This window comes from Camelus dromedarius, chromosome 1 (assembly GCF_036321535.1).
Source record: "Camelus dromedarius isolate mCamDro1 chromosome 1, mCamDro1.pat, whole genome shotgun sequence".
Lineage (NCBI taxonomy): Eukaryota > Metazoa > Chordata > Mammalia > Artiodactyla > Camelidae > Camelus > Camelus dromedarius.
In genome coordinates this window covers 74,553,117-74,580,396 of record NC_087436.1, presented here as the reverse complement: position 1 = coordinate 74,580,396, position 27,280 = coordinate 74,553,117, and the positions used below count along the sequence as shown (strand labels likewise).

Here is a 27,280-nt window from a genome sequence, read left to right as displayed (position 1 = left end):
TAGAGGTTGTAGAGACCTCTCCCCAGTGTCACAGGTATATATAAGGTCGTTGGTGGCAGGGGTTCTGCTAACTGTCCTGTCAAGTGGGTGATTCTCTGGATTGCTTTTCCAGGTGGGAAAGCCCCCAACCTGGTTCCATGACTCTTCTGGAAAAATGCCCTAAGCTTATTCCTTGTAACAAATCCCTTTTCTGCTTATAGTACCTGGAATCAATTATACTAGCTGATTCTGACTCTAGGAAGAACATTAGAAGAAAATTTCTCAAAGGACAAGAATGTCTTATCTTTTAGGTGATAGGAGACCAAGCCCCATAACTAGCGAACATTTTGTCTTTGCATTTACCCGGGATGGATCCTGCTAGCTCCCCACCCATTTATATCCCCACAAAATCCCAAGAGGTACCTGTCATCTTTATTTATCTGGTCTCCAAATCCCACGGTGTCAACGATGGTTAACTTCAGCCGTACATTGCTTTCCTGAAGCTCATAACTTCTGGCTTTTAACCGGACACCCGGTTCATTGTGAGTGGCTGGATCATTTTCAAATTTGGTGTTGAACAAAGTGTCCATTAACGTGGATTTGCCGATGCCTGTCTCACCTAGATGACCACGAGGAGGAAATCAGAGAACGTGTCAGTGTCTCTGAGACACCAGCTCACCAAGTTTTTCATAATCATGTTAGTAAAAAGTTTTTGAAAAGTCAGTATCCCCAGATATCAAAAGACAGTTCTTTCCATGGGTGATTTATGGGATACCTCCCTAGAAATGCCTTAATGAATCTGAAAAACCCTTTAGCCGAAAAAATCTTGAACTTATAGATGAAGATGCTCTTTCTCACCTCTGAATAGAGAAATGGAACCCATGTAAGCTTGCTTGCAGTCAGTTTGTGGTCATTACAAAGATATAAACGCTGGTGTGTAAAACTCTTACTTTAAAATAAAAAACAACTATATTGCTGAGTTTCTGTTACCAGGAAAATTAAAAAGACTGATTCCATTTACGCTGAATTATCTGATACCCTCTAACGTTGTAGAAAAGAATTACATTTTTCAAAACAACAATCTTGACAAGCAGCAGCAGTGACAACTAACCCAGCTACAGCTGCGGAGCCCTGACTTTATGTCAGGTCTAGGGTGGGCACGACCTCATCTAAACCCTGCTAGTTCTCCCTGTGAAGTAGGTCCTACTGTCTCCTCTCTTTTACAGATATGGCACTAAGGCTTACATAAGGTGCAAGTAACTTGCCTAAAGTCACGACTGTTGAGTGGCAGAGCCAGGGTTCTAACCCAAGTATGTGTGGCTCTAATACCCACATTCAACCAACACAGCAGTCTGACTTCACTATTACAGAGAAGGCTGACTGCCTGATATTTTCAGTTATGGTTATGAATCTGTGAGAATCCTCCCGATTATCTCCATTTTTATTTCCCGATTCAGCAGATGGCAAGCATCTGTTATATTTCCCAGTTTCAGGCTGATGTTTGTGACGATGAAACTGAATGATGTTAAATGACCTGCACTGATGGCCTTGTTAATTCACACTGCTCAGTCAAGTCGGTAAGTGTTCACTGAGCCCCTAATATATGCAAAGCAGAGTGGCAGGTACCTGGTACCACTCTTTCCAATCAAACTGTAAGACCCAAACGTGGAGGCATGGAGAACTTTAGCCTGACCATCAAAATAAGACCAAGAAAAATCTTTTCTTAATACCAATTCTTATGTTGAGTCAGAAATAGTTGGCAGTGAGAAAGAACCCACCCTTGTTGGTGATGGTGATGGTGGTAGTGGTTGAGTGTGTGATGGTAGAAAGCGGGGGTAGAAATCAAGAAACATTATCCATAGGAATACATTTTTTTTAAATCTGGAAAATTTCCCAATTAGATTTTCAGCTCAGTTTAAACATACCAATATATTGCAGCCCTTTTAACAAATCCCAATCCTACGATGTTCCTAGGAACAGTACCTCTCTTCTGAAGGATTTCCATAATGACTTTTAGGATGTGATGATTCCATTGTTGTGGGGGAGGGGCAGCTCTGGGATTTGTAGCCATAGGGCAACTCTCCCACTGTAATGACAAAATCCACTTACTAATCCGGAGTCCTATATTACTCATTGCTTTCCAATGAAAGTGAAGTAGGTTGGAATCTTTCTGGATTTGATCTTTCCCTAATTAGAAGCCTTATGTGGTTCGCCACTCACTGGCTGGAGAGAGGGTGACCTGAATTCCCCACTAGACTCCACTGAAACCACTATCATTATTCAGACTCAACACAGCCATTCTGCACCCAGCGGGCCACCCAACTCCAAGCAGTCTACAGGAAGACCCAGCTGACGTACAAGTACCTTTGCCTGACTCTTTAGCTTTTCCTATTGGTCCCAATACAGCTAAGATCAAAGAATTTCCTCCTTTATCAGTCTTCGTTCAGCCAGTATTTTCTTCCAGCTCTGTGCCAAGTTCTGGGAATACAACAATGAACTGGCCTGATACAGTGTGCTCCCATAGCTTAGACTCTGACCTGGAATATGACTGAATACCAGCCAGACTCTAATTTATTATTATGGGAATGATATTGTAAATGTCTGTCATAACCACATTTCTCTTCCTGGACTTTGCTAGTGACTACAGGTAATTGGACCGGGGCTATCCCCCTTCCCAGAGGCACCCATGAGAGCCCCATCATTATGCTGTGACAGTGCTCCAACCTGAACAATGACCTGCCTATCCAATCAGAATTTCTCTCTTTGGGAGTTCAAACCTGCAAACAGCACAATGGCATGAAAAAGAAAAGATATACTGAAAAAAGTGAATAAGCAAATGCCAGGAGGCAGCAAAGACTGTAAATAGAGGACATGTTGGCAGATCATTAGCTGGGAATATAAGAGAAAGAGAGCAGATAGATAGAGTAGACATTAGTATCTGAAATTCATTCACTAATAATACTTGAGTATTTACTATGTGACAAGCATAGGTGCTGGGGAGAAAATGGGTAAAAAACAGCAAGTGATGCTTCTTGAACTCCTGTAAAACCCTGCGTGTCATTCCAGATCTCCAGGAAGTCTGGTGGTGTAGCAGTTGAGACTTTTCCAGTCTTCCTTACTTTCTTTAATCTGCTTACAAAAAGGCCCGTCAATAAGAGAAACCTAAACTAGTCTTGGCTCCCTAACATGTCACAGCTCAGCAAGCACATATCCACGACTCGCGGCTTAACAAAGTAACTCTGAGCAAAACGAAGTTATTACGCACTGGCTGCAGAAACAAAACAGTGTTCTCACACACACGATCTGTAGACCCTGGTGCGCAAGTCAATCCCGACAGGACGCCAGTCACTTCAGGTACTTGCTCTACGGGTATCTTTCTCAAATACAGCAAATTTCTTCCTAGGATTTACCTATTTTCTGAACAAGGAACAATAGCAGAACTACCTTATAAAGGTTTCTCCATAAGATAAAGGTTCTATCAGTAGAAAGTGACTCATTTAACGTCCCTCTCTTTCCCTAAGAACCACAATAAAGACTTCAATTTACATGGCAAGGATTCCAGACTACCTGGACACACCTGAAGTTACCATCTCATTTTACTAAGCTGCGAATTAGTTCAGCATCTGTGAATGAAGAACACTATGCTTTCTTCTTTTTCTTTTTTTTTTTAAGGCAAGGTAATTTTAATTATTATTTGCATTAAGGTGGAAATTATGAACAATTAGCATTCCAGGCCCTACTTATAGCACAGGGTTAATCAGTGGGTTGGAAAAACCACTGCTCCTCTAAATTTCAGACTGCTTTGCTTTCCATTTCTATGCTCTGCGCTTTTTAAGAGCCTTAATTAGACACAGCTCCTCCAGCGGCAGTGCGAGTCACCAAAAGCAGTTCAGTAAGAAATGACAGCTTTTGGAATAAAAGGAATTCTAGGACTAGGACAAGTTTCCAATGCATTAGTTGTTGAGCTCAATCTCTACCCTCAGAAAAGAAAGCACTTTCTATACTTTTGAGGACACACAGAGCAAAGAGACTTCTTTCGAATTGAGTAACTGAAAGTCTGCTGGGCATAGGTTCCAACTGAAACCAAACAACCATAGAGATATTTTGAGAAAAATAATGACTAACAGCAACTTTGAAACATTTCAGAACTCCCTAGCAGAGCACCGGGCCCAGAGCAGGCATTTAGCAAAAGTTAACTGAGAAAGAAAATGATCACGGTGATCATTTATACTGAGATGTGCCACGGTGGTAGATTTTACAGTGTTGTTTCTCCTGTTAAAATTCATCTTCCTAAACAGCTGTTCGAATCATTGGAGATTTACTCCTGAAGTGCTGTCTGGGGCTTCTGCTTCTCCTTCTCCTGCCAAGGCCAGTGAACGTGACACCCACAGCCCAGGGGAAAGAAGGCAGGCCTGCCTCTTCCACTCTGTTCTCCAGCTTAGTTCAATCACAAGCTCTTCGTTGGATATTATTAAAAACAAAAGCAAAACAGGACAAAAAAATTAGAGGATTGCATTATTAATTAGAAGGTAACTGTAAACTGATCAAATCATTGATCTATGACTCAGCATTTTTTCCTCTGATTGCCAAGACTAGCTACTTGGCTGTTGATTTACATAGTTTAGCATGAAGGTCTGTCTACCTCCTCTAAATATTTTAGATTTTATTCTTGGATGGAGCCAGATAATCAGAGAGCTATGTCATGTTGTTTTAACTCCTCACGGAATCGCCTTTGATGAAATGTGCTTTGGCAAATACCACCAGCTGGTGTGAGGGACTTGAAAGACCAGCACGTGACACACAGCATCACGTGACTCGATGGCACTGATTAGGGGACATTCAGGACCCTAGACATACATGGAGGGACATCCATTGCATGACTCTTCTGAAAACTCATGGGAGAGATTTTTCCAGGTGAACTGTATTTTCATCTAAAGCAACAGATTTGTTTTCACTTGATAGCTACTACAAAGCTGTCATCATTAAACGTTTAACTTTTTTCTGGCACATAATATGTGTTCAGTAAATATCTATTGAATGAATGGGTCCCTGCATGCTCTGACCACTGGCTGAGAGGCAAATGTGTTCCTGAGAGAATGAGCTGCTACAGGCAGGCCTGATGGCTTTGAGTTCTGACTCTAACCTTTGCTTTGCTTTAGTTTCTGGGATTAATTTTATCTGTACCACTTCATAGCCTTTCCTGGAAAAGCAAGATGGAATAAAAATGTTCAAGATCTGACTGTAAAATTCCACAGTTGATGCTGACACTATAGCTTTGGCTAAAGTGATTTTAAACTTGTCTGTTTTCTATTCTTCTTCTGCCCATCCCCTCAAAACAATTATAGTGAAATAATTTTGTTTTTAATTTTATTTTCAAAATGTGTTACTATTTACTTTAACCCTTCTAGTGAACTGGTTCCTTTTCAAAAGCAGGGCTATCACAATATTTTATCCAGCTGTTGAGGGAGGTGCACAAAGAACCAGCTGGACCAATGCTGGAGCTTCTCCTAGAACTGGGGTCATTTTGGAGACTGAACAAGAAAGATCTATACATTTAAAATTGTGGAGAAAGGCTGACTGAGAATTCAGATTCTTTGGAGAAATACAGCGTGAAATAAAGGGTGAAAAAGGCTTTATTTAAACCAAAGTGCAGGTTTGGGGGTGAATTAGTGTGTTGTAGGTAGGATGGAAAGTAGGGGAACTATGAACTCTTGGGTGTCTTGTCCCCAGTTTAGCATCAAGAATTCTCTTCCTGGCCAGGTGAACATTACTCTCCTGCTCTTTATGACGTTTCTTTCCAGGATTCAGCAGAGGTAGGGTCTAACACCAGACATTAAATTCAGTGCCTCTACAATTAGACTAAGCTGTCAGGAGGATTCGTTTCTGCCCTGGTTTATTTCCTCTGTTTACAACTTAGATGCTCTCACCACAAAATATACGATTCTAAGACCTCTTTGAAAAACGTCATCAGTTTCCTTACTAGGCTCATAATTCTTTTTGTTAAATCCTCAATTCCCTTCCATACTGATCGCATGAAAAGAAAGTCATGATGCTGTAAACACCACACATGTGCATACTGTGTAAAAAATACAAACAGGAGGGTGACAAGGAGAAAAGAAAGTACTGGGGAGACTCTTAAGTTAAATATGACACCTAGTCCTCTAAGTGGCTGTCAAAATATTTTGGTGAACTAGAATGCTTTCTCATAGGTGCTTACTTTAAAAACAGACAGACAGTGAGAGTTGTTTTCTTATACAGATATTTTGCTGTAAAATATTTGGGAAGGGATTTGATGTGTCCTACCTTATGAGGATAAGCTTAATACTTAATGCTGACACCCTCTCTCCCCAAGAGCTAAAGTTGGCTCAAACCAGAGGTCTCCAGCCAAACCAAAGTGCCACAGAAAAGAACCTGGACAGCTGGATATACTGAAATGGAAGGATAGGCAGAACTTATGGAGTGGGAAAAAAAAAATACAGAAGAATAGGAACAGCATGACCTCATTTGTGTAAAACCAAAACAAAAAAAGTGCTTATGTAACCGTGAGAGACCTGTTTATGTCTGTCTAGCGTGCGCCTCTCCCATGCCCATTCTCCTTTCTCCATGTCTTCTTTCCTATGGGAACCTCATGTGTCCCGGGGTGGACGAACCCCGTCTCCCGCACTGGGTGGGCATGACTCAGGCCTGGCTGAGCAGGAAGCCTGGTCAGGCGTGGCTGAGTCTCTCCTCGGGAGCTGCCGAGCTGGGAACACCACTAGAGGCCATACCACCTCCGCGAAGAAAAAGCCCAAACGCGAAGCCAGGCAGAAGCCAGCAGGATCCAGAACCAGAGACAGAGCCCTGAAAGCACTCTGACTCCCTGGAGCCAGCTGTTTTTAATTACACAATTCAGTCTGTTACCTCTTTAGTGTGTTTTGGGGTTGCAGCAGAGCCTTAACTGAGTTTAAACTAGCTTTTTTTGCAATTCTCGGTGGAAAACCTCCAACTACAAGAACAGTTGGAGAGAGATGTATCATTGCTGGCTTCAAAGATGGAGGAAAGGGTCCCACAGTTAGGAGGGTGGGCCATCTCCCTGGCAGACGGAAAAGGCAAGGAAATGTCTTCTCCCCTTGAGGTTCCAGAAAGGAACACAGCCTTGGCGGATGCCTCAATTTTAGCCCAGAGAGACACATGTGGGACTTCTACAGAACTGTAAGATAATAAAGTGGTGGTGTTTTCAGCCTCCAAAAATAATTTCCAAGTACAGAAAAAAAATGTAGAAAGTTCCTAAGATTCCAGTGTTACCTCTGTAGAATGGAAATAAGGGTGGGACAGGAAAAGGGGAAATATTTTATAATATTTTAACAATATATATGTATTGTTTTCAAGAGTTTGAAAAACTAATTTAAAAATGGTTAAGAATGGAACCAGTATAGCTCGGTGGTAGAGTGCAGGCTTAGCATGCATGAGGTCCTGGGTTCAATTTTGTTAAAAAAGAAAGAAAGGAAGGAAAGAAGGAAGGAAGGAAGAAAGAAAGAAAGAAACCAGAATAAAAATCTAAAAATCTTAGGTATTATCACCCATCCAGGAGGGTCAGAATAGCTGCTGCTTGACAAACCCAACAGCACAGCATGGATGGAATTCCAACTAGTATGGTGATTGTGCTAGTAACATAAGGGTCAGTCAATGAGCCAGCACAGCCCACTGCACACCACACACCCAGTCAAACCAGGCCCTTCCAGCCCAACCCCACTGGAAGGCTTTATCCTACTTGCAGGGGCTGGGACAGAGCTCTCACATGGATTCCTGAGGCTGATTTTGACGACAGGGCTGGGGGAAGACAGCAGAGAAGCCGGAATCGTAATTGGCCTACCATTTAGCACACTTTTCAATAGAAAATCAACAAATTGCCAACAAATTGCTATGCTAATCCAGAACAGCCAGCTCTGCAGTGAGCATTTATCAGAAGAGAAAAGACAACTCATTTATGCCACTCTGGAGAACTAGCTGCCATTCAGGAGGTCCCCTGCTGAATTTTAATCGGCTTCATGGAGGGAAAAGGGGAAAGCGGGAGAGCTGGCGGCTGTGGTCAGGTTTCTCTCCAGTCAGTCTCTACCCAGTGCTGGAGACACAAGGCCAGACAGCGAGCTGTCTGTAGCGCGAGTCAGCCATGGCTTTCAGTGCAGGGGCTATATTCAGTGTGTTCCTTGCGGAGATTTTCAAAAAGGAAACTATTTGCCCCTCCCCCAACAACTAACCAAGTAAAAAATGGTGGTTCTTACACTGAACACACACCTTTTCTGAATTCACTTCATTTTAGACAAGAGAAGCCAAGCCAGGTCCACTCTGCCAAGCTTGGGGGAAGGATACATCCAGAAAGCATACTGGCGACATGCAGAATTCCTTTTTTTGTTTGACCTGAAGTCAATGCCCAGAGGACCAGGGCATCCAAACAGTGCAGCCTGAGCCACCTCACTGCTGTTTAGCCTGGTCACTCATCAGAAGGGACGGGGAGGGCAAAGGAAAGGCCATTATCTGTTCCAGGGTCATATCTGCTTCAGAGCAGCAGGAGATTCCTGTTTCTGTTTTCCCTTCTTTCCTCACCTTCTTTTTTACCTTCTTTCTCTTAATTTAAAAAAGATACGCCTAGAGAAGATGATGACAATACCAAGGCCAGAGGCCTAGGCTGACGCATGACATTTAAAGGGTATGAATAAAACACACTGAGGATGAACTGCGTAAGTCAGATCTCTTGGCCTTTTCCATACATCTCCTGGGAATAAAGTGAGGTCAATTTCAGATTCTGATTTAAGGACAAAAGGTTAATTTAATAATTCAGGCAGAAATTTATTTCAAATATAAAATAGAATTTTAAGTTGTCTTTTGCACTAAACGCAAAATTTTTTAACATTGTAAGCTTACTAAAGTAGTTAGAGCAGTTTCAGATTTCACTCACTATAGGTAGCATATCTTTAAAAAGACTTTAATGGAGGTGACTACTGCACATAGTCAGAGAAACAGAAACAAATTCTTAAAATGCTTTTCAATGATCCTCCTATGTATGTACATTTCTGTTCCTTCTTCCAACTTCCTTTAGTCTAGTTAGGGCCTAAGTCCTTCCATCCACCAAAAATTCAAATAAGTGGCTAAATAACAATATTAAACTACTTGCTTGACTGTATGATGCAAATAAAAATAATAATTTAAGTAACACCACAAAGCTCACAAAGCATCTACCTAAATATAATCTCAATTTTTGTAACTATGTGACCTACATGGAATGGGTATTATTGCCCTGCTTTACTAATAATAAAAGAGTAAAAATACCATTTCCCGAAACACACCCCTCTGACAGTCACGTGCCAACACTTAAGAGTCAGACTCCTTGCTTGGAGCAAGGGATGAGTCACTCACCAACACACAGGATGTTGAAACAGAATCCTTGAGAAGTGGACTTGTTGACCAGCTGGTCGGGAAGACTGTCAAATCCAACATGGCCAGAAAGCGACAAGTTTCGAAGGTCTTCATTCTGGAATTTCAGAGGGAAAGGTTTGAGAACCTGTGATGATGCCACCTGGGGACCCCTCCCTCTCCCATCCTTTCTCCTTGACATGCATGAAAACAGTGACCCCCCTGTGTCCACACCCTCCCTGGCTTCTATATAACCGAAACTGCCAACTCCAGACCACGCTCTCCCCACAAAATCACACCGACTCCCAGAGCAGACCATCTCCCACGCAGCTCAGGTCCTGCTACAGGTGCCCTGGTCCCATGGAAATGAGCTTCTAGAGGTGGCTGCTGTTTCAGATACATGTTAAGTGACAAAAACTCCAACCACTTCCATTTACTTCCCAATCCATGAGGGAAAAATAAATGACACTCTCCCAGATACAGGAAGGAGATTTAAGAAGCTCACAGCGGAGGACGCAAACCATTATGGAAATTCTGTAACCACCGTAATGAACATATTGAAAAGAATGCAACATAGGACTTGATCCCTTCTCCTCCGTGAGCTATACGGGCTTCCTGGGGGCCCCTCTGCTCTCCCCGACAGCTCCAAGCACAGGTTCTGCATTCCCTGCACCTTCTGACTCTACTGAAGGAGACTGGGCTAAGGTAGTTATCATATATTTAAAAAGTGGGGTGATTTATGTGGTTTTGTAAGATGGTGCTGACTGCCTGCGCAACACACCTGTGGGTATTGGAGATCTGCGAAATCTTTCTTTCCCAAGAAAACAGAGGTCAGCTGTGGTTCTTCAATTAAATACCACAGTGATGGTCTGGAATTCTAGAAACTAGATATTGAAAACCTCCCTAAAAACAAGACTCTCGGTGTCTGGCTGTGCTGTCAGTGAACTTTAAATTCAAGATGCTAAATTTGGGGTGAGAATCAGCCTCAAATTCCCATTTTTAATTAAAAAATAAAAGGGCTTTAGATAAACAGCAAGGTCCTAATGTACAACACAGGGAAATACACTCAACACCTTGTAATAGACTATAATAGAAAATAATATGGAAAGGAATACATGTATGTATAAATGAATCATTATGCTGTACACCAGAAATTAGCACAACATTGTAAACCAACCATACTTCAATTTTTTTTAATTTAAAATTTAAAAATAAAAAGCCTTATGCAGGATCGCTTAGTCAATATTTTTAACAAGACTGATTTCATGATCCTCCTGTGTGTTATGAAATGAGTGATTTCTCTTTTTTAATTTCTTATAAAAAATTAAAAAAGATTTAAGAGTAGCTGATTTACAATGTTAGTTGCAGGTATACATATATACACATATATATTTTTTTCTTTTCAGATTCTTTTCCATTATATGTTATTACAAGAAACTGAATACTGGAGAGTGATTTCTTTTAATAATGCAAGACTCAGACTCCATTTCTAAATTACCATGATCACTACACAGGCAGAGAAATGACTCCCCAAATGCAGTGATTTTAATGGAAGTTTTATGAATAATATGTCTAAGGGCCTTGCTAGCTCTACAATTCCGATTCTGTGAAATAAGATAACCCCCACCCCCGCACTGCCTGGGTACCACGGTGGCAGCTGCAGGTTTGAGGTCAATGGGACAGGGAACAGATGCCCTGTCTATGAATAGTTCCCTTGAAACCTGCCAACAGTGAATATGAGACTCGAGAGTGGGCTCTTATCCTTGAGCAGGATGGCATGGCTGACCGCTCGCCAAGCAGCTTTGGGAGCAGGGCCCGTGGGCAGCAGCCGGGCCTCCCAACACCACCCCGCGGCCCTAATTCTACCACCTGCCCCTTCCTCTTCAGATACCTCAAAGGTTCAGACAGCAGGTATTTTTAGGGTGTTTACCACATCCGCCAAGACAGGGAGGAAGATTTGAAATGGGTCTGGGTTATATTTAGAACTCTTTCCATCGCAGCTGTGCAGGGGCTGCTGTGTTGCAGGCGAGGAGAAACCACCATCCCAGCCTTCTCTGATGCAGCGCTGACTGGAACAGTCAGCAAAAACATGAAAGGAGACAAGGCGAGGAAGAACCATCCTCCTCCATTCCCTTTCCTCTTTGCCATAATAATTCTAATTTTTTTTTGGTGTGTCGGGGGCGGTGTGCAGGAAAGAGTGGTTTATTGCTGTGGATTCTGGACCGTTGTTGGGTTTTCAGATTCAGATATGCACCCAGGAGCCAATCCTGGGAAAGAATCAGAGTTAGTGATTACAGCTCTCAGCCCAGAATCCACTGCTCAGCATCTCATATTCTCACCATTTCCAAAACACGAGAAACCACCCACACACCCACTGAGTATTTTTACACCCCCTGGAAACCACACACAAAATGAAGGGTTATAAAACAGTTTGGTCTAAAAGTTTTGTTTTTTAATTTAAGTTTATGTCTTCAGAGTCTCTGTCTTCTAACTTTGTCATACAAAATATGTACATTGTATAATGCCATTTTAAAATTCCATCATGTGAGCCTGTTTCTCTGCCTGGTATTAAAAACGACTCCTGAGGGCTACTGCCCACCAGTATGTGATGGGGAAATGGAAAATACGAAGTTCCTCCTTTGGTTCATGAACAGGCTTCAAAACTGAAAAGCGCTGTAGGACAGACATGTGAGGGGAGGCTCTAACTCACCCACAGCAGCTGAAATGAATTCCTACACACCAGCATTTCATGGTACCACACTTACGGCCTAATGCCTTAGCTGTCTCTATCCAAAGAATGTGGGCTGTCTTTGGGGTCTACAGGCATGATCTCGGGGAATCTGAGATCCTCATGTCTTTACCACTATCACACACCTAGAAATGACCCTCAGAATTTCATCTCTAGTACTGAACTCTGCCTGCAGTCCAGTTCTGAATTTCTACCAAAAGGGCGGTTCTCCTGGGTCGTCCTCTCTGTACCTCAAACTGGTCTTCACAAAACTGAAATCATATCCCTCCATCGCAAACTCACCCCAACTCCCAAGTTCCCTATTTCTGTTAACAGTGTGTATCTGTGCTCAAGACCCACCTGCCTGCATCAATCCCAAAATGTTATCAATGCCACATCCTCCTCTCCTCTTTGTTTGTAATATTTTTTTAAATAGATTATTTTTTTAGAGCAGTTTCAGGTTTACAGTAGAGTTGAGCAAAAAATACAGAGTTCCCACAAAGCACTCCCCACTCACAAAATATACTCCCCTACTCTCAATATCCCTTATCAGTGTGGCGTATTTGGTACAATCAATGAACCAACATGGACACATTATTATCAACCAAGTTCCACAGTTCACGTTAGGGTTCACTCTTAATGTTGTATGTCTGTACTAATTTAACAGCTTTCCAACAGGTCTCCTTGCCTTGATCCCACTCCCTCTAACCCTTCCCCTCTCTGCCTTGCTGCCAAAGGGATCCTAGTACTCAAAGGCCCTCAACCCAAACTCCCCGGCCTGCCATCTCAGGGCCTTCGTGTGCTAAATTCAAATCTCTTTTCCTATCGAATACCCTACGCCTCCCCAGGGAGCACCTTCCACTGCAGTTAAACAGAATTACTAACAGTTCCTGGGACAACCCCAGGGCTCTCCCCATCAGACTTGACTCATACTATTTCCTCTATCTGGAAGGGCCTTAGACCCAATGTGTACACAGCCAAACATTCAAGATCCCACAGAAATTTTATCTCCAGCATTGTCTTTATTATGAAATCTCAGGAATGTTTACTCAGGAAAATTTCAGGAAATACTCCCCTTATCAAGAAAAGGAAAATAATGATTGGATAAAAGTTGCTCAAACTATTTGGTATCCATGATCATCATCAGAACAGCTAACATTTGTTGACCCATGTTCCAGAAAAGCCCTAAACATCAATGAACTAGTTAGTTCATCTTAACACTTCCGTGAGGTAATTACTATTGTTATTTGACCTTAACTGACAGTTGAGAAAACAGAGGCACAAAAGTTCAGTAACTTGCTCAAGGTAACACAGCCAAAAAGACCTGTAATGAGAGCCTGAAATGTGAACCCAGGAGGTCAGGTTCCAGAGTCCAGAGTCCTCCCACTTAGTCACTGTTGTCGCATGGTGATCTAAGTTCCCACATAGCCCCAAACAACACAAGGACTTTAGCTGCTTTTGAAATCCAATATACTAAAATAGAAAGGAAAAAAAAGTTCTCTAAAATCATAATTCTATGGCAACCATAAGAGTGGAAGTTGAGAATTAGAATTGGCACAGTAGCCATAAATATATATTTTCACTGGTCCTGGCGATGCTGAGAGCAGACTTTGATTTTTGCATCCATGGCACATGAAGTCAATAATAAAAAACTTGGTTTGGACCATTTTTGAGATGAAAGTGCCAACTTGGAGGCACTGAGTAATAACTGTAAGACCGTAATTGATTTAGTCCTCCACTTGCTAATCTACCTAGGGAGGGGTTGTACTCACATGGTTTCTATGCCCACTCCATCCTGAAATGGGTTATGACTAAATTCTATGGTATAAAATAAAGCAACCAGTCTTTAACTTGACAATCTCATTTTTTCTCTTTTCAGATCGTCTTGACATGAACACAATTACTTATTTGTTCATTCAAAAAAAACCTCATTGCTCAAAGCTCTAAGAGGGCAAAATACGTTATTTTGTTATTCACTGATAAACACTCTTCCTGCCCTTCAGAGATTTACAATGGAGCAGTAGAAGCAGGACATAAATAAATGTAATATTATTAAGGATAAAAGTGATTAATACCATCACTTTAACTCTGGGATGACAAAGGGGAAACAGGTAGCTTTTGGCTACGGAAATTCAGAGGGGCTTCTTTTAGGAAGGTTGGCGCTCTCCTAATCTACCAGGAAAACAAAAGTCTAGCTTGCAGGAGCCTTCCAAATAAATGCTATCTATGCTCAAAGGGTCACTTTATCAGGAATGTGAACTCTGAAGATTATAATTAACACATTTTTCAGAAGATGCCTAGCTGACTTCACTACTGAAATAATTATAAAACAAATGATAGAAGAATGTGTGCCAACACCTACATTCTGAGTGCTGCTTTGAAGTATGTTCCACAATTTCCAATCTTGATTAGCCAGAAGCAGGACGGCAAAAGGCTTGGATATAGACAGCCGTGGTTTTGAATCCCTACTTGTTTTAGTCTCTGTTGCTCCACCAGTAAAGATGGAGGACTTGGCAGGGTGGCTGGGAGGAACTAAGGAAACGGTATGTGTGAGAGTGCCAGCATTGAAGAGGTCCTCAGCAAACTGGGGTTTCCTTCCCCTAAATTAGGTGGGAGGAAGAAACAGATGTAATGTTATTTCATTTATTTTTTAATTGAAGTATAGTCAATTTACAATGTTGTATTAGTTTCTGGTGTACAGCATACTGATTCAGGTATACATATATATTCCTTTTCATATTCTTTTTCATTCTAGTTTATTACAAGATAGTGAATGTATTTCCCTGTGCTATACAGTAGGACCTTGTTGTTTATCTATCTTATACATAGTAGTTAATATCTGCAAATCCCGAACTCCCAATTTATCCCTCCCACCCCCTCTCTCTGCTGGTAACCATAATTTTTTTTTTTTTCTATGAGACAGTTTTAACTTTAAAATCAGGAGCTCTCCTATGGGTGCACTGGGAGAAGCTGCAGATGGGCAAAGCCCGCCAACTAACCAGGGAAGAAGCATCACTAACAGAGGAACAAAGTGGGAAAAAGAACTAGGCAAGAGAATGGGGACTCTAGTGTGAAGAAAATCCACCCTCAACAGGAAGCTCACTTACACAGCTTGGGGGGGGGGGGGGCGGGGGCGGTCAGGGAGGCCACAGCGTCCCTTCCCATTTGCAGGCAGCAACATCCTCCACAGCTGGAGACCATGAAGGGGCCCCCATCTTCACTCTTCCTTCTCTCTTAACCCGGTCTAGAGCCTCTTGAAATTAACAAACTGGATGTGCCCCGATGGATTCTATTCACTCATACTCAAGGTGATGACCCATTTCTTTCCTTTTAAAACCAAAGGCCTCAGAAGCCACGGTTAGTAGGTGGTCTACAGCTGCTGATCCTTATCAGTCAACGGAAGCAGGAGCGCGTGTTACCAAGGTGACATGTTTTCCTGTACGCTGAAAACAGTTAGAATTATTACCTTTAAAATTAGCTATTACAATTAAAATTTAAAAAGACTTTTCTCCTTTAATATTTAAATTATTATCTTTAAAATTAACAGATAACTTCTTTTATTACTAGAAAGCTAGAAATTACATTCTTCTCAAAGCCTCATTTTGTAGATAATGAATTATATTGATCCAAGGCATTTAATCTCTGGGCTTATGTTTCCTCATCTGCAAAATGAGATTTAACAAAATGACCTCTAAGCAGTCTTTGGTTCTAACGCTAATTCTAAGATTTCCTAAGTCTGGAAATCAGAGATGCATAAATCTAAATCGGTCATTTTGCCTAAGGAAAGTCAACACAGGGCAAAAACTTGGTAGTATTTTTTCTCGTCAGATCAAGATGACTCAATTTTTGCATGATGCTTGCAAGGGAATTACTGTCAGTTATCCTGGTTAACTCCAAATGTAATAGAAATCTTTGTGTGTACCTCTGTGTTTTCCACATGAACTTCGCATTTTTGCTTGCTTAACTCTAATAATTTGACTTAGTTTTAAAGCAAAAGTTACTCACCCACTCCCTACAACTGTCCTGCTTAAAAACTTTTTTTCCTTCAGCAATATCTGCAGTCTTCCAGCACTTTTTGAAAAGTGGGTTTATAGCCTCAAAACAAAATATAGAAAATAACTCTTCTGTGTAAGTTAATCATCTGTCTTCAAGAAGAAAAGCAAATCTTTATTCATGCTTTCACTCACAGAAGAAATATTTATTGAGTACAAACGTGTGAGATACAGTACTGAATGCTAAGGAGATGATGACATTGAGAAAACAAAGCATTAACTCATGGAACATACAGTCTAGTGGGACACAGATGTTAATCCAATAGTCACAGACGTATAATCATAATCTATCCAAAGTACAGGATGTGATGCAACCTTTACAACTCATGTGATGAACTAGTCTTTCTTCCAATGAATTCACCAGCTTACAGTGTGTAGAAACACGTGTTATTCTGCAGCATTTTTCGATATTAATTTAGTAGACAGCTCCTATATACAGCTGATGTGCAGGTTTTCTGTATTCAGATGAAAACAAAAAGTCTTTTGACCAGAATTGCCTGATGGGAGGAGGCAGAAATAATTAAGACTCAAGTCTTAAGAAAATGAATCTCCAATCTTAAATAGAGCTGAGAGGGAACCATGGGGCATACTCCCTCCCTTTACTCTCTTTTCCCATAAAGATGCCCACTTAGAGAAGAGAAGAGATACGTACTCCTTCATCGCCTTAGATAGAGTCTTTCTTGAGGCTCTGTTTCGGTACTACAGATGACATCCAGGTGGAGAGAGGCAAAGACTAGAACATCCTTTTTCTCATATGAAATCACTGACCGATCACCAGCCACTTCCCAGTATTTGGAGAAATCCTGGCCTCACAAACTGTCCAAGAAGTAAGTTCTACCCAAGTATCCTATTGATCAGTTTTGTAAATACATACACTTCTAGAGAGTACTGAACTGGTTTCATATTCTCTTTTAAAGAAAGGAAAGTTGGTGGGAAGATAGGAAACGCCCTTAGTTCTCATGCAGAAGGGAAAACACTGGAATGCAAAGTCTCAACCCAAACCACAACTATGAAGCCTGCACTGGGATGTTTTCAGGGCTCAGCAATGCTGGGGTCACTTCCATAACATAAAATGTCGGCGGCATCTCATTACCAATGAGGAGCGCGTTCTTTACGGATGACTTGGACAACATTTGCTACCTCGCTTGTCATCTATACCATGAAATCCCCAGAATGGAGCCAAGAAAGCCCTCAAGGAAACTGTCTCTCACAGCAGCAGAAGAGAGCGAGCCAGGAAGGAGAGGGGATCGTGAGGAGGAAAACCATATGAGGAAAGAACTTGGGTGCAGCCCAGCTGGAAGCTAGGATTGAGAGGAAAAAAAAAAAAAGCAGCCAGGGGCCAGTCCCCAAGCCACAGAGCTGAAGATGTCAGCTCTGACTATCAAACCCAGAGAGCCATCCCTGACACAGCACCAAGTAACCAGAAAAGATCTTGGTTACTAAATACCCAGTAACTGCCCTAATGTCAATGCCATCTTTAAGCAACTCTATCCGAGAGACTCCCAGTGGAGGAACAAATTTTGCTTTTCCAGATCCTTGCAGAAATAATATGGTATAGGGGTTTTCTTTGGGGACAGTAGAATTATAGGGAATTTTTACTTTCTAATTGTTATGTTTCTATAATATTTGAATTATTACCAAAAAAAAAACCTTCACACTTTTATAATAGAAAAGAAGAAATTTTAAAAATCAGGAAATGCAAGTAACAATAATAATAAATAAATACTAAAAAATTTTCATTGCAACTAATGGGTAGGTTATAAGATAAAATAAATGAGTAGTTATTTCTTCTAAAAACAGAACCAAGTCATGTAGAAAGTGATGAGAATAAGCAAAAAAGCAGAATGGTGCAGTGGAAGGCATTTGACACCTGAGGTCAGGGGACTCGGGACAACTCTGCCACTGTTTAGCTCTTTAGTGTGATCTGGGGTAAGTCGTTTAACTTCTCAGCCTCAGTTTTGTCAGCTTTAAAATAAACTAGCTCACCAAGCTGTGGCAAGAATTAATATAATCCTCCCCATCCTCTCAGCTCTTTTGACACACTTTTCTTGGACAACTTCATCCCTGCCCATGCGGTTAGTGACCAACCACAGGCTAACAAATTCCAAGTCATGACCGGCAGCCCTGTCTCCCTCCTGTGCATCCAATGCCCAGGCACCTCTAAGCCAACCTCTTTTAAGTGGAAAGCACTCTATCCCTCATTCTCAATTCAAATCTGCCCTTCCTCCCATTTTCTTATGTCAAATGGAGGCAACATTTACTTCAAAGAATTAGAGGCCCCGAGAATAATATCAATTCGTAAGCATGCCAAAAATCTGCATAAATTTATAGGCCTCTACCCTCTTGCAGAAGAAAAAAGTCTACTGTTTCATCATCTTAAACCCTCGCTCTCCTCCAAATTGGACAGCGAAGATTCCTGAAGCTGTCAGTCTCAGGTTAGATTTTCTCCTCTGCACCCGGACGTAATAACCACCCATCACCCCTTTTTGGGCCAAACCTTTCCCACCCACCCCTCTTAGCTGACATAAGTGCATCACCAGCTGATTTCTATTTCTGAGCCTGCAGACCCATGACTTGGACGACCCTCTTTTCCTAACACCACCCCCACCAGACCTCACCCCACTTTGTATCTAGTGCGATGTTTCACAGAAATCGTATTTTCCAACCTCCTCATTCTCAGATAAGGGGGCAGGTACAGCGGCTGGTTGGTCCTCCCTACACACACGGCCAGGCGGAGAGAGGCGGAACCTCGGCGAGCTCCCAGGGCGAGCCTGGCGCCGGGCGCCCTGCCCTCCGTCCTCCTGGGCCGGCCTGGGACAAGAACGGGCAGGGTAGCGGGTGAAGCCTGGGCGAGAGGCCTGGGGACAGCGTGCTTCCGCTCTTCCTCCACCCGGGCTCCTGTTCCTCTGGCTTCTCCACGTCCCCCTCACAGAGAACAGCCAGGATCCTGCTCCTTTGTCTGTGGTGAGTGTCACCTTTGTCCCATTCGACATCAGATTTCTCACACAGCAGTTAGGTGGAATGTAAAAAAATGACACAAACCAACTTATTTACGAAACAGAAACGGACTCACAGACACAGAAAACAAACTTATGGCTACGGAGCGGGGCGGAGGGATAAATTTAGGAGTTTGGGATTAGCAAATACAAACTACTATGTACAGAACAGATAGACAACAAGGTCCTACTGTATAGCACAGGGCACTACAGTCAGTATCTTGTAAGAATCTATAATGAAAAAGAATACGAAGAAAGTATATATATGTGTATATGACTGAATCACTATGCTGTTCATCACAGACCAACACAACACTGTAAATCAATTACACTTCAATTAAAAAAAAAAAGTCTCCAAAAATGGATATAGGAAGTGAACAGAGCCCATGTTGCTCACAACCCTGGATCCTCGGGAGGAGAGGGGAGGGCCGGGAAGGAGGAGGTACTGGCTTATTAGTAAAACAGACTTGCAGCAAAGAGCTACGAAGTGTGACAATCCAAAACCTGTAAAAAGTGGTAGCACGTTTTTTCTTACAGTCAGAATGTTTTCTTTTTTCTGAAAGCCTGTGTAAATTCTGAAAGGTTAAATCTAACTGGATGCCAAGAACCAACAGCAACAACAAAGAAGACATTTTCTTAAGTTTCCAAAGACCAGTCTTTCTGTTTGAGTCAAAGTGATGAACGCCTATAAGGGCCTAACGTTGCAAAGTGCTGATCAGCAGAAAGTCTCATGTTTGGGAATGACAAGGCCCACGTGTGCATTCCAGGGACTCTTACAAATTTTGCAGGGCTCAGAGGAAGACGGGGGTGGGAGGGAAGCAATGTGACAAATAGGCAAGAGGTATTTAGAAAGGCACGATCCAATTGGAAACAGATGCTACAGCTGTTCCCTCATACCACTCTATAGACATCACGGAGAGAGAAAAGCCCTTCGCTCAGCAAGCACCAAGGAGAGCTAATGAGAAAACCATGGCGGAGAGTCACTAATCATTTCAAAACCCTCCACTTTCCAAGGGGATCCCAAATAACCCAATGTTATCCCCAACATATCACCTTTCTTGCAGAGGAGGAACCCACCCAAATTCTCACCGTTGCTGGTCTGGGTCATTTTTGTCCTTTCTGCCCTGCCTTTACAGGATGGTAGACCTTCCAGACAAGCTTTCTCAAAACAGTGATGAACAGGAGGTCAAAGACAATCAAGGGCCCGCAGCAGTTAGAAGCCTTGTCCTCAACTGTTTTACGGTTCCACACATTTCCACTCCTCATGTTCACACATCAGTTCCTCAGTGCTTCCTAGCTGAGAAATCCTATGGCAGAGCTCATTTATCTCTGTTCCCTGAAGGCATTCATCAGCAAAGAATGAAATATGGAGGGGACACTTCCTGCCCTATGCCACCATGTCTGTCACCGGATATAAATTAGCCACTTCCTTTTTGAAAGATATCATTTATTTCTGTCCCTTTCTGAAAATGGAAGGGGTTTTCAGTTACTGTCATGACCATGTAATGGCAGTCTCTGAGAAAGAAGAAAAAAAATCCAGCCCAGCTCTATGGCAGTCACAAGCAAGGGCACCAGGGACTTCTCCTCCTAAAGCATCTCCAGCTCCTCAGCCAGGCTGATCTAGAACATCTCTGAGTGCAGGGATACATTTCTAGTGCCTGGAAATTGAGGAATGATACCCAAAATGACCAAAGACACGGTAAATACATTCTTATGAAATAAACATGCAAATGAATATCTGATATCACTCTGTAAATATTACTAAACATCCTGACCAAAATTCTCAACGATCTTCCTGCGATAACAGTTGCACTGCATCTTCACCTCAGCCCTAGATCAAACATGATCAGGATGGAATAGAGGTTGTCCGCATACAGCTAGGGCATGTCTTGGGTCCCTACTGCCCTACAACAAATGACCACAAACTTGGTGGTTGGAAACAACACTTATTCATTAGTTCTTGTTTCTGCAAGTCAGAAGTCTGGGCGGGGCATGGCTGGGTTCTCTGCTCAGGGTATCACAAGGCTGAAGAAGTCAAGGTGCTAGCCAGGCTCAGAAGCTCTGGGGGAAATTCCACTTCCAAGTTCGCTCAGGATGTTGGCAGAATATAGTTCCTTGCACCATAGGAGTGAGGTCCTTCTCTCCTTGCTGTCAACTGGGGGCTGTGCTCAGCTCCAAAATGTTCCCCACAGTTACTCGCCACATGGCCACCTCATCTTCAAAGGCAGCAACAGAAGATCCCTCATGTCCCTCTCATATCTCAAATCTCCTTCAGAAAGAGTCCAGTCCCTTTTAAGGGACTGACTGAGTCACATCCCCCCAGGATAATCTTCACATCTTACAGTCAACTGTGCCATAAGACAACCTAGTGTGTGTGACTATCGCATCATAATCACTAGTCCTGGGGCAGCACGGGGCATGTGTACCAGGGGGCTGGGTCGGCGGGGCCACCTAGGATTCTGCCAACCACACGTGTGTTATAATATTCCTCTGTTCTCCTGGGTGGCTTTAGGATAGACTAAAATAATGAACATTAGCATTTCCCTAACTCAAAACAAAACACAACTAAGTCTCTGGGGAGGAGGAAGGGGCAGAAATTAGTAAAAATATAGTAAACTAGATCTCTATCAGTTTACCAAGGCATTTCCACACTCTTTTACACCAAACATGGTAAGCAGCTAACAACAAACTAGCTGGAGGGTCACTTTGCCTTCAGAGGAAATCTTCCAACAACGGAAGTCAACTTTGCAAACACTTAGGTGACTGTCACACGCAAGAATTCTAGGAAATGCAAAAGCTTCTTAAGGAACTTATGCATTAATAGGGAGAAAAGTCACTGGGAGAAAACAGAAAACAACTGCAAAGTGTCTGATGATGAAATATAGTACAAATGTTATCAGGGTGAGACAATGGAGAATAACATGGACCACAGCAAAAAAGGGAAGGTTTTCTTAGAGGGGGCCAGATCTGATCCAGCTCATGATAAGGTGAAACAGATCTGCATAGCTGCAGAGAAGGGATGGAGATGAGAGGAGAGAAAGAAAGAAGCAGAGTCTATCGAGGGAGACAGCAGGAAAAGAAAGAGGTCCAAAGGGCATGGAAATCAATGAACTAGAGAAACTGAAGAATAACTCAGAGTAGAGGATATAAGAGCCGAAATAAAACTCATTAACATTTCAATTTACTGGACATACCCCTTAAAGTGACGCACTGCAAAGGCACATATAAGCAACGCATAACTAAACACGTGCCCAGGATCTGTCACTAGCTGTCCCAGTGTTGCGTGAGGGAAACGATCTAGGGACAATCACTGATGGTCACATCATGAAAGATTTTTCTGCTTCCTACAGCCCAGGGCACTTAGGAACAGATCTTCCCACTGGAGCAGCAGCCCAGGGGATCTTGGGAATAGAATTTCCTTCTAGCCAAGGTTTTAACCCAGATTACCAGCCTGGGCAACCATCCAAATGGTAAGCTATTGGATGCAAATGTCCTTCAGAGCATTAAAAAAAAAAGGGGGGGGAGTGTATCTTGCAAAGAACCTAATAGATTGACTCCAATATTTATGGCTACAATTTCTGCTATTCTAATCAAATTAAGGCTTTCTTATTCCTTCCTGACTCTGTTCTCCTTCTCAAAAACATAGGACCAATTAACCCCTAAAACAATAAATAAATATTCCCACTAGCAGAACATACAGCTTTCTGCATTATAGAAGGTTAACTGCACATCACAGAAGCATCTGCCCTGCTCTCAGAGAAAGCTGGACTAGGGATTTTCTCACACATACTGACGTGCTTAGGAAAGCAGACCCAAGAGGCTCTATTATAATTTTCCTCTCCTCCCAAAAGTTTCCCATTGTTGGATGATTTTAGATGCTGGCTTTCTTGTCTTGATCAGCTAATGCAAAACATATCTTCTTTTCACATGCTGTTACAGAAGAATGTTCCCACAGTCCCCTCCACCACCTCCACTGTCTCTTAAAGAGGCATTTTCATTATCATTATCATCATGTTATTTCTGAAGAATCAGGTAGAACCCAAGTAGGATTCTGGGAAACCCCTACTACATACAACAGTCTATTACCAAATCCTATCAGTTTTCAAAAAGAGATGATAAAATATATGCAACCGTAGAGGTTCCATTTTCATGTGTGTTGTTCCCACAAACCACAAAGGGTCAGCAGCCCAGACCTCTCACTGAGATGGGGTCCTGTCCCAGCTCAATGCTCCTAGATTAATAGATTAAGAGTTATGGGATATGTGAATGGGAGTATGTTTCTGACAGTCTTTGATAGGATGATTACAGGGTAGCATTAAACTGAAATCGAAACTTGAAAGATTATAGCTTGGCAAGAGATCCTTGCTATAATTCACACATTCTCTAGGAAGGAGAAACAGAAAGTTAAATGAGACCCAGGGTGAAAGAAAGAACAGAATTAGAAGTCTTAGGCACTGATCCAAGGAGCTGCCATTAAACCCTTCCAAAGCCTCAATGGTTCATTAGAATAATTATTATTCACGTAGTGAAAATGAAAGGCAGGCAGGGAAAAATAAGTGATAACTACACTGGCAAAAACAAGAAGAGTAACTTTGGCCATTTGGATTTGAGAAGGATCCAAGCCTCAAATCCCTCCCACATAGCGAGGGTCAGACCATATATCTTACTGTAATCATGGCTACACAGAGTTAAACCCCTTTTGCCACAATTGCACCAACTGTACATTCTTAGGTTGGTTATTACCAGGAGTGGGTTTTGTGCACTGTGGCAGCTGAAACCACCAGTGTAAGGAAATCAGGCTTGGCAGCTATCCCCCAGGATTCCTCCTCAGTCCAACTTCCTGCCCATTCTTTAGACCAGATATTAATAATTCGGAAGACAGTGTGACAGCCATAAGGCATCTGGCTGCTCGCATGCCCAAATACTCAAGGGACAATCACTATAAAACCAGCTATATCTGGACAGAGGAATTCATGAAGCTTCATGGAATTGAGATGGAAAAGTAGATTGATATCTTTTTAAAGTATCAATTCAAAGTTGCCTAGAATACCTGAATAATGAAGGTTAAAATATTTAGAGTCGGGAAAAGAGGAAACAGGCTCTACCACTTTTTTAGCCAGGGGTCTAACGGTTCCCTTGATCAATCAACCAAAAAGCAGTAATTGAACATTTATATAAAGACTACAGTGTTAAGTGCAGTTTAGTAACACGAACACACCCCGAGGCCACCACACTTAGTCTCCCCTTCCAGCTTTTCAATCAGTACTAGTTTACTGAGTGCTTTTGTGCCACCCACCACACCTGGACCTTTAGAACATCTGCCTATTTAATCCTCATAAACTCCGTGAAGCAGATTTTTTTTGGCTCTGTTTTATAGATGAGGAAACCAAAGCCCAATTAAATGGCAGAGGTATCATTCAAACCAGTTTTGCCAGATTCCAAGTCCACCACCATGTAGACTTTAAGCTGGACAGTTGACTCTTTTCAAAGCACACCTACCTCTACACAGAGAATGCTTCCATCCTCAATCTCCCCTGGCATATCCTACCCATCCTTAAAATTCCAGGCAAAAATGCCACCTTTGTTCATTAAGCCTTCCCTAGTTCCTTGAATTATATACCACTGCTCTCTACTTAACAAACATTTACCGTATTTGGGCCACTCTTAATTTTCTCTGGTCAGCCTATAAAGACCAGTTGCAGAGAAAAATCAACCAAAGCTCACACAGAAAATGCAAAGAAAATGCATCAGAGCTAGAGAAGAAAGACAGGGTGCAGTTAGCAGTCCTGACTGATGAAAGCCACATGGCTGACACACCAGAAATTTCCATCACTTCTTCTCCTTAGCTTCTCAGTGACCACTGAGGCGCACACACACGACTGCATGGCCAAAAAACTTTCAGCAGTAGGAGACAGAGAAGAACGCCTATTTTCTGTCCCCCTACCTACCATGTGCAAGGAACTGGCAAGACATCATATCAAATTAATTATCCCCCCCCCCAAAAAAAGAGAGACGCACCTTTTGGGATGAGAGGATGTCTCCAGATTCATTCCCTCACCCTGTCTAAAGGTGAGGGCTCATTGCCTAGGTATTTACAATTAGAATGAAGAGATGAACATCTATTGATTTACTGATGGAACACCATTATCCATTTCTGAGCTTATACGAAGAAATAAAACTTTTACAGTGGTAGAGCACATGCTTAGCATGCACAAGGTCCTGGGTTCAATCTCCAGTACCTCCATTAAATAAATAAATGAACAACTTAATTACTACCCCCCCCAAATAATAAACATTTAAAATTAGTAATATGTTTGCCCTTAGGGAAATTAACATTCATAATTCTAAAGCCTACCCTGAGCTGGTCGGCTCATTCACTTAGTTGGCAATTTCACTTTTGTCTCACTTAACGTAAGGCATTTTCATTGCCCCCACATTCCTTTCCACGCACTCATCTGCAGCTCACAAGTTGGGAAAAAAAACGTCCAAACCATCAGCCACTGTGGCACCAACACAAAATACCTGCTTTTCAATTTCCTAACAATCCACAAGGTAATTATCAATAGCTTACTCAGATCCATGGAAACCATATTCAGATGCCATCTGTTTAGGCAATAATATTTCTAAATGCAACAAATGGCAAAGCATTCTAAAGTCAAACTTTAATAAAGTCACATATTATTTAATGCCATTTTCTCCCTTGCCAATAAAAATTGGTAGTTGCTTCCTCTTGAGCTTTTCCTATGGTCTAAATTGCTCTCCCACCAAATATGCTTTCTTTAGGATACCATACTCTTTTCTCTCCACTTCATTCCACAGTGCATTATGAAGCTGGACTTACGTACCTGAAAACAACTAACACACACGCATACAGAGCTACTTTGCCCAGCTAAAAATCCTCTAGGGCTTCCCACCATGTGCCAGCTTGGGTCGGCTTTAAATGACAGCAAATACCGTTTCTCTGGGCTTCACTCTCTCCTCTGTAACACAGATGAGGGGAGAGGGGTTGTTGAGGAAGGGTACGTGAATACTCTCTAATTCTTCAATTACAGGCTTCTGTTGCTCACGTGGGGTTAAGAGAAGAAAAGATGCCAGTGTCTACATTAAAGCAGGTATCAGGCCTCAAATAAAACCTTACCAGAGGTATCCAGTCATCCAAGCAGAATTATAAAATATGAGGCCAAATGAGAAGACACAACAGAGGAACAGATCCAAATGCAAGTCAAACAGTACATTATCCCGTCCAAGAAGCACAACTTGAGTCTAGTTCCTGACACCACAAAGCCAGCCTATTATCTAGCCGAAAGCAAAACAACCAACCAGCCCTCGTGGGCCAAGGTCAACGTGACCCAGCAGGCTCAGAGTGGTGGGGGGCCACAGTCAGCAGACCATTCCCACACCAGGAGCTCTCAGGATTCTAGCCCCATATTTGGGCTTGGGAGTCTCTGGTTTTCTTTAACCTTACAACAAGGAGAGACTCACAAGCCCTAGATATTATGTTAACACAAGTACAGGGGGTGAAAAATAACTGTGATGGATATAGTTGTAACTCCTGTGTCCAAACAGGTGTTTTTTTAAGACTGGAAAGATTCAAGAGCTCCAAAAAAAAGCAGGATAAATGAGGAAAAGAACAGATTCATTGTTTCCCCAAATGCTAGAAACCAGAGCTCTCTTTAAACCCGAGCGCCCATCACATACCCTTATCACACAGAGAGAACAAACACCCACAGACCCAGTGGCCAGCCCAAGAGACGGAGCACTATCACAAGCTCTGAAGCCGGAGTCCGCCATGTGACAGCATCCCTCTCCGTCCCGCCCACCACCAGAGACAAACGCTATTCTGAACTGGCATTAAATCATTTTCTTGGTTTTATAAAACAGCGTTACCTTATATACCTCTATCAGCACATAGTCACTAAGAGTCCTAACTTCAGAATAACAGAAGTGCCCGCCTCCTTCTCCATGCCACTCATCAGCAAATTCAGTGCCCCTTCCTAGAGGGGATGAGTGCGGATGCGGAGCTGGGAGAGTTACTTTAAAGGAACGGATCTCCAAGTGTGGTCAGAGGTTCCCTGGGGCCTTTCCAGGAAACTTTCGGGGGGAGCAAGTTCCTCTTTTCCAGCCACATATCTGTG

The 27,280-nt window shown here is 42.3% G+C and overlaps 1 protein-coding gene across 7 annotated transcripts in view; it reads right to left on the bottom strand.

The window, feature by feature from the left end:
* SEPTIN11 (septin 11) overlaps window positions 1–27,280 on the bottom strand; it is an 82,049-nt gene that overhangs the window by 32,000 nt on the left and 22,769 nt on the right. For all 7 annotated transcript variants that reach the window (XR_010380845.1, XM_064485561.1, XM_031471233.2 and 4 more), the window contains exons 2-3: window positions 9,373–9,487; window positions 403–598 (exon numbers count right to left, since the gene is read on the bottom strand). Coding sequence is in view for 6 of the 7 variants with exons in the window: in XM_064485561.1 (XP_064341631.1) it covers window positions 403–598; window positions 9,373–9,487 (311 nt within the window). In the remaining variant the exon portion in view is untranslated. The remainder of the gene's footprint in view (window positions 1–402; window positions 599–9,372; window positions 9,488–27,280) is intronic.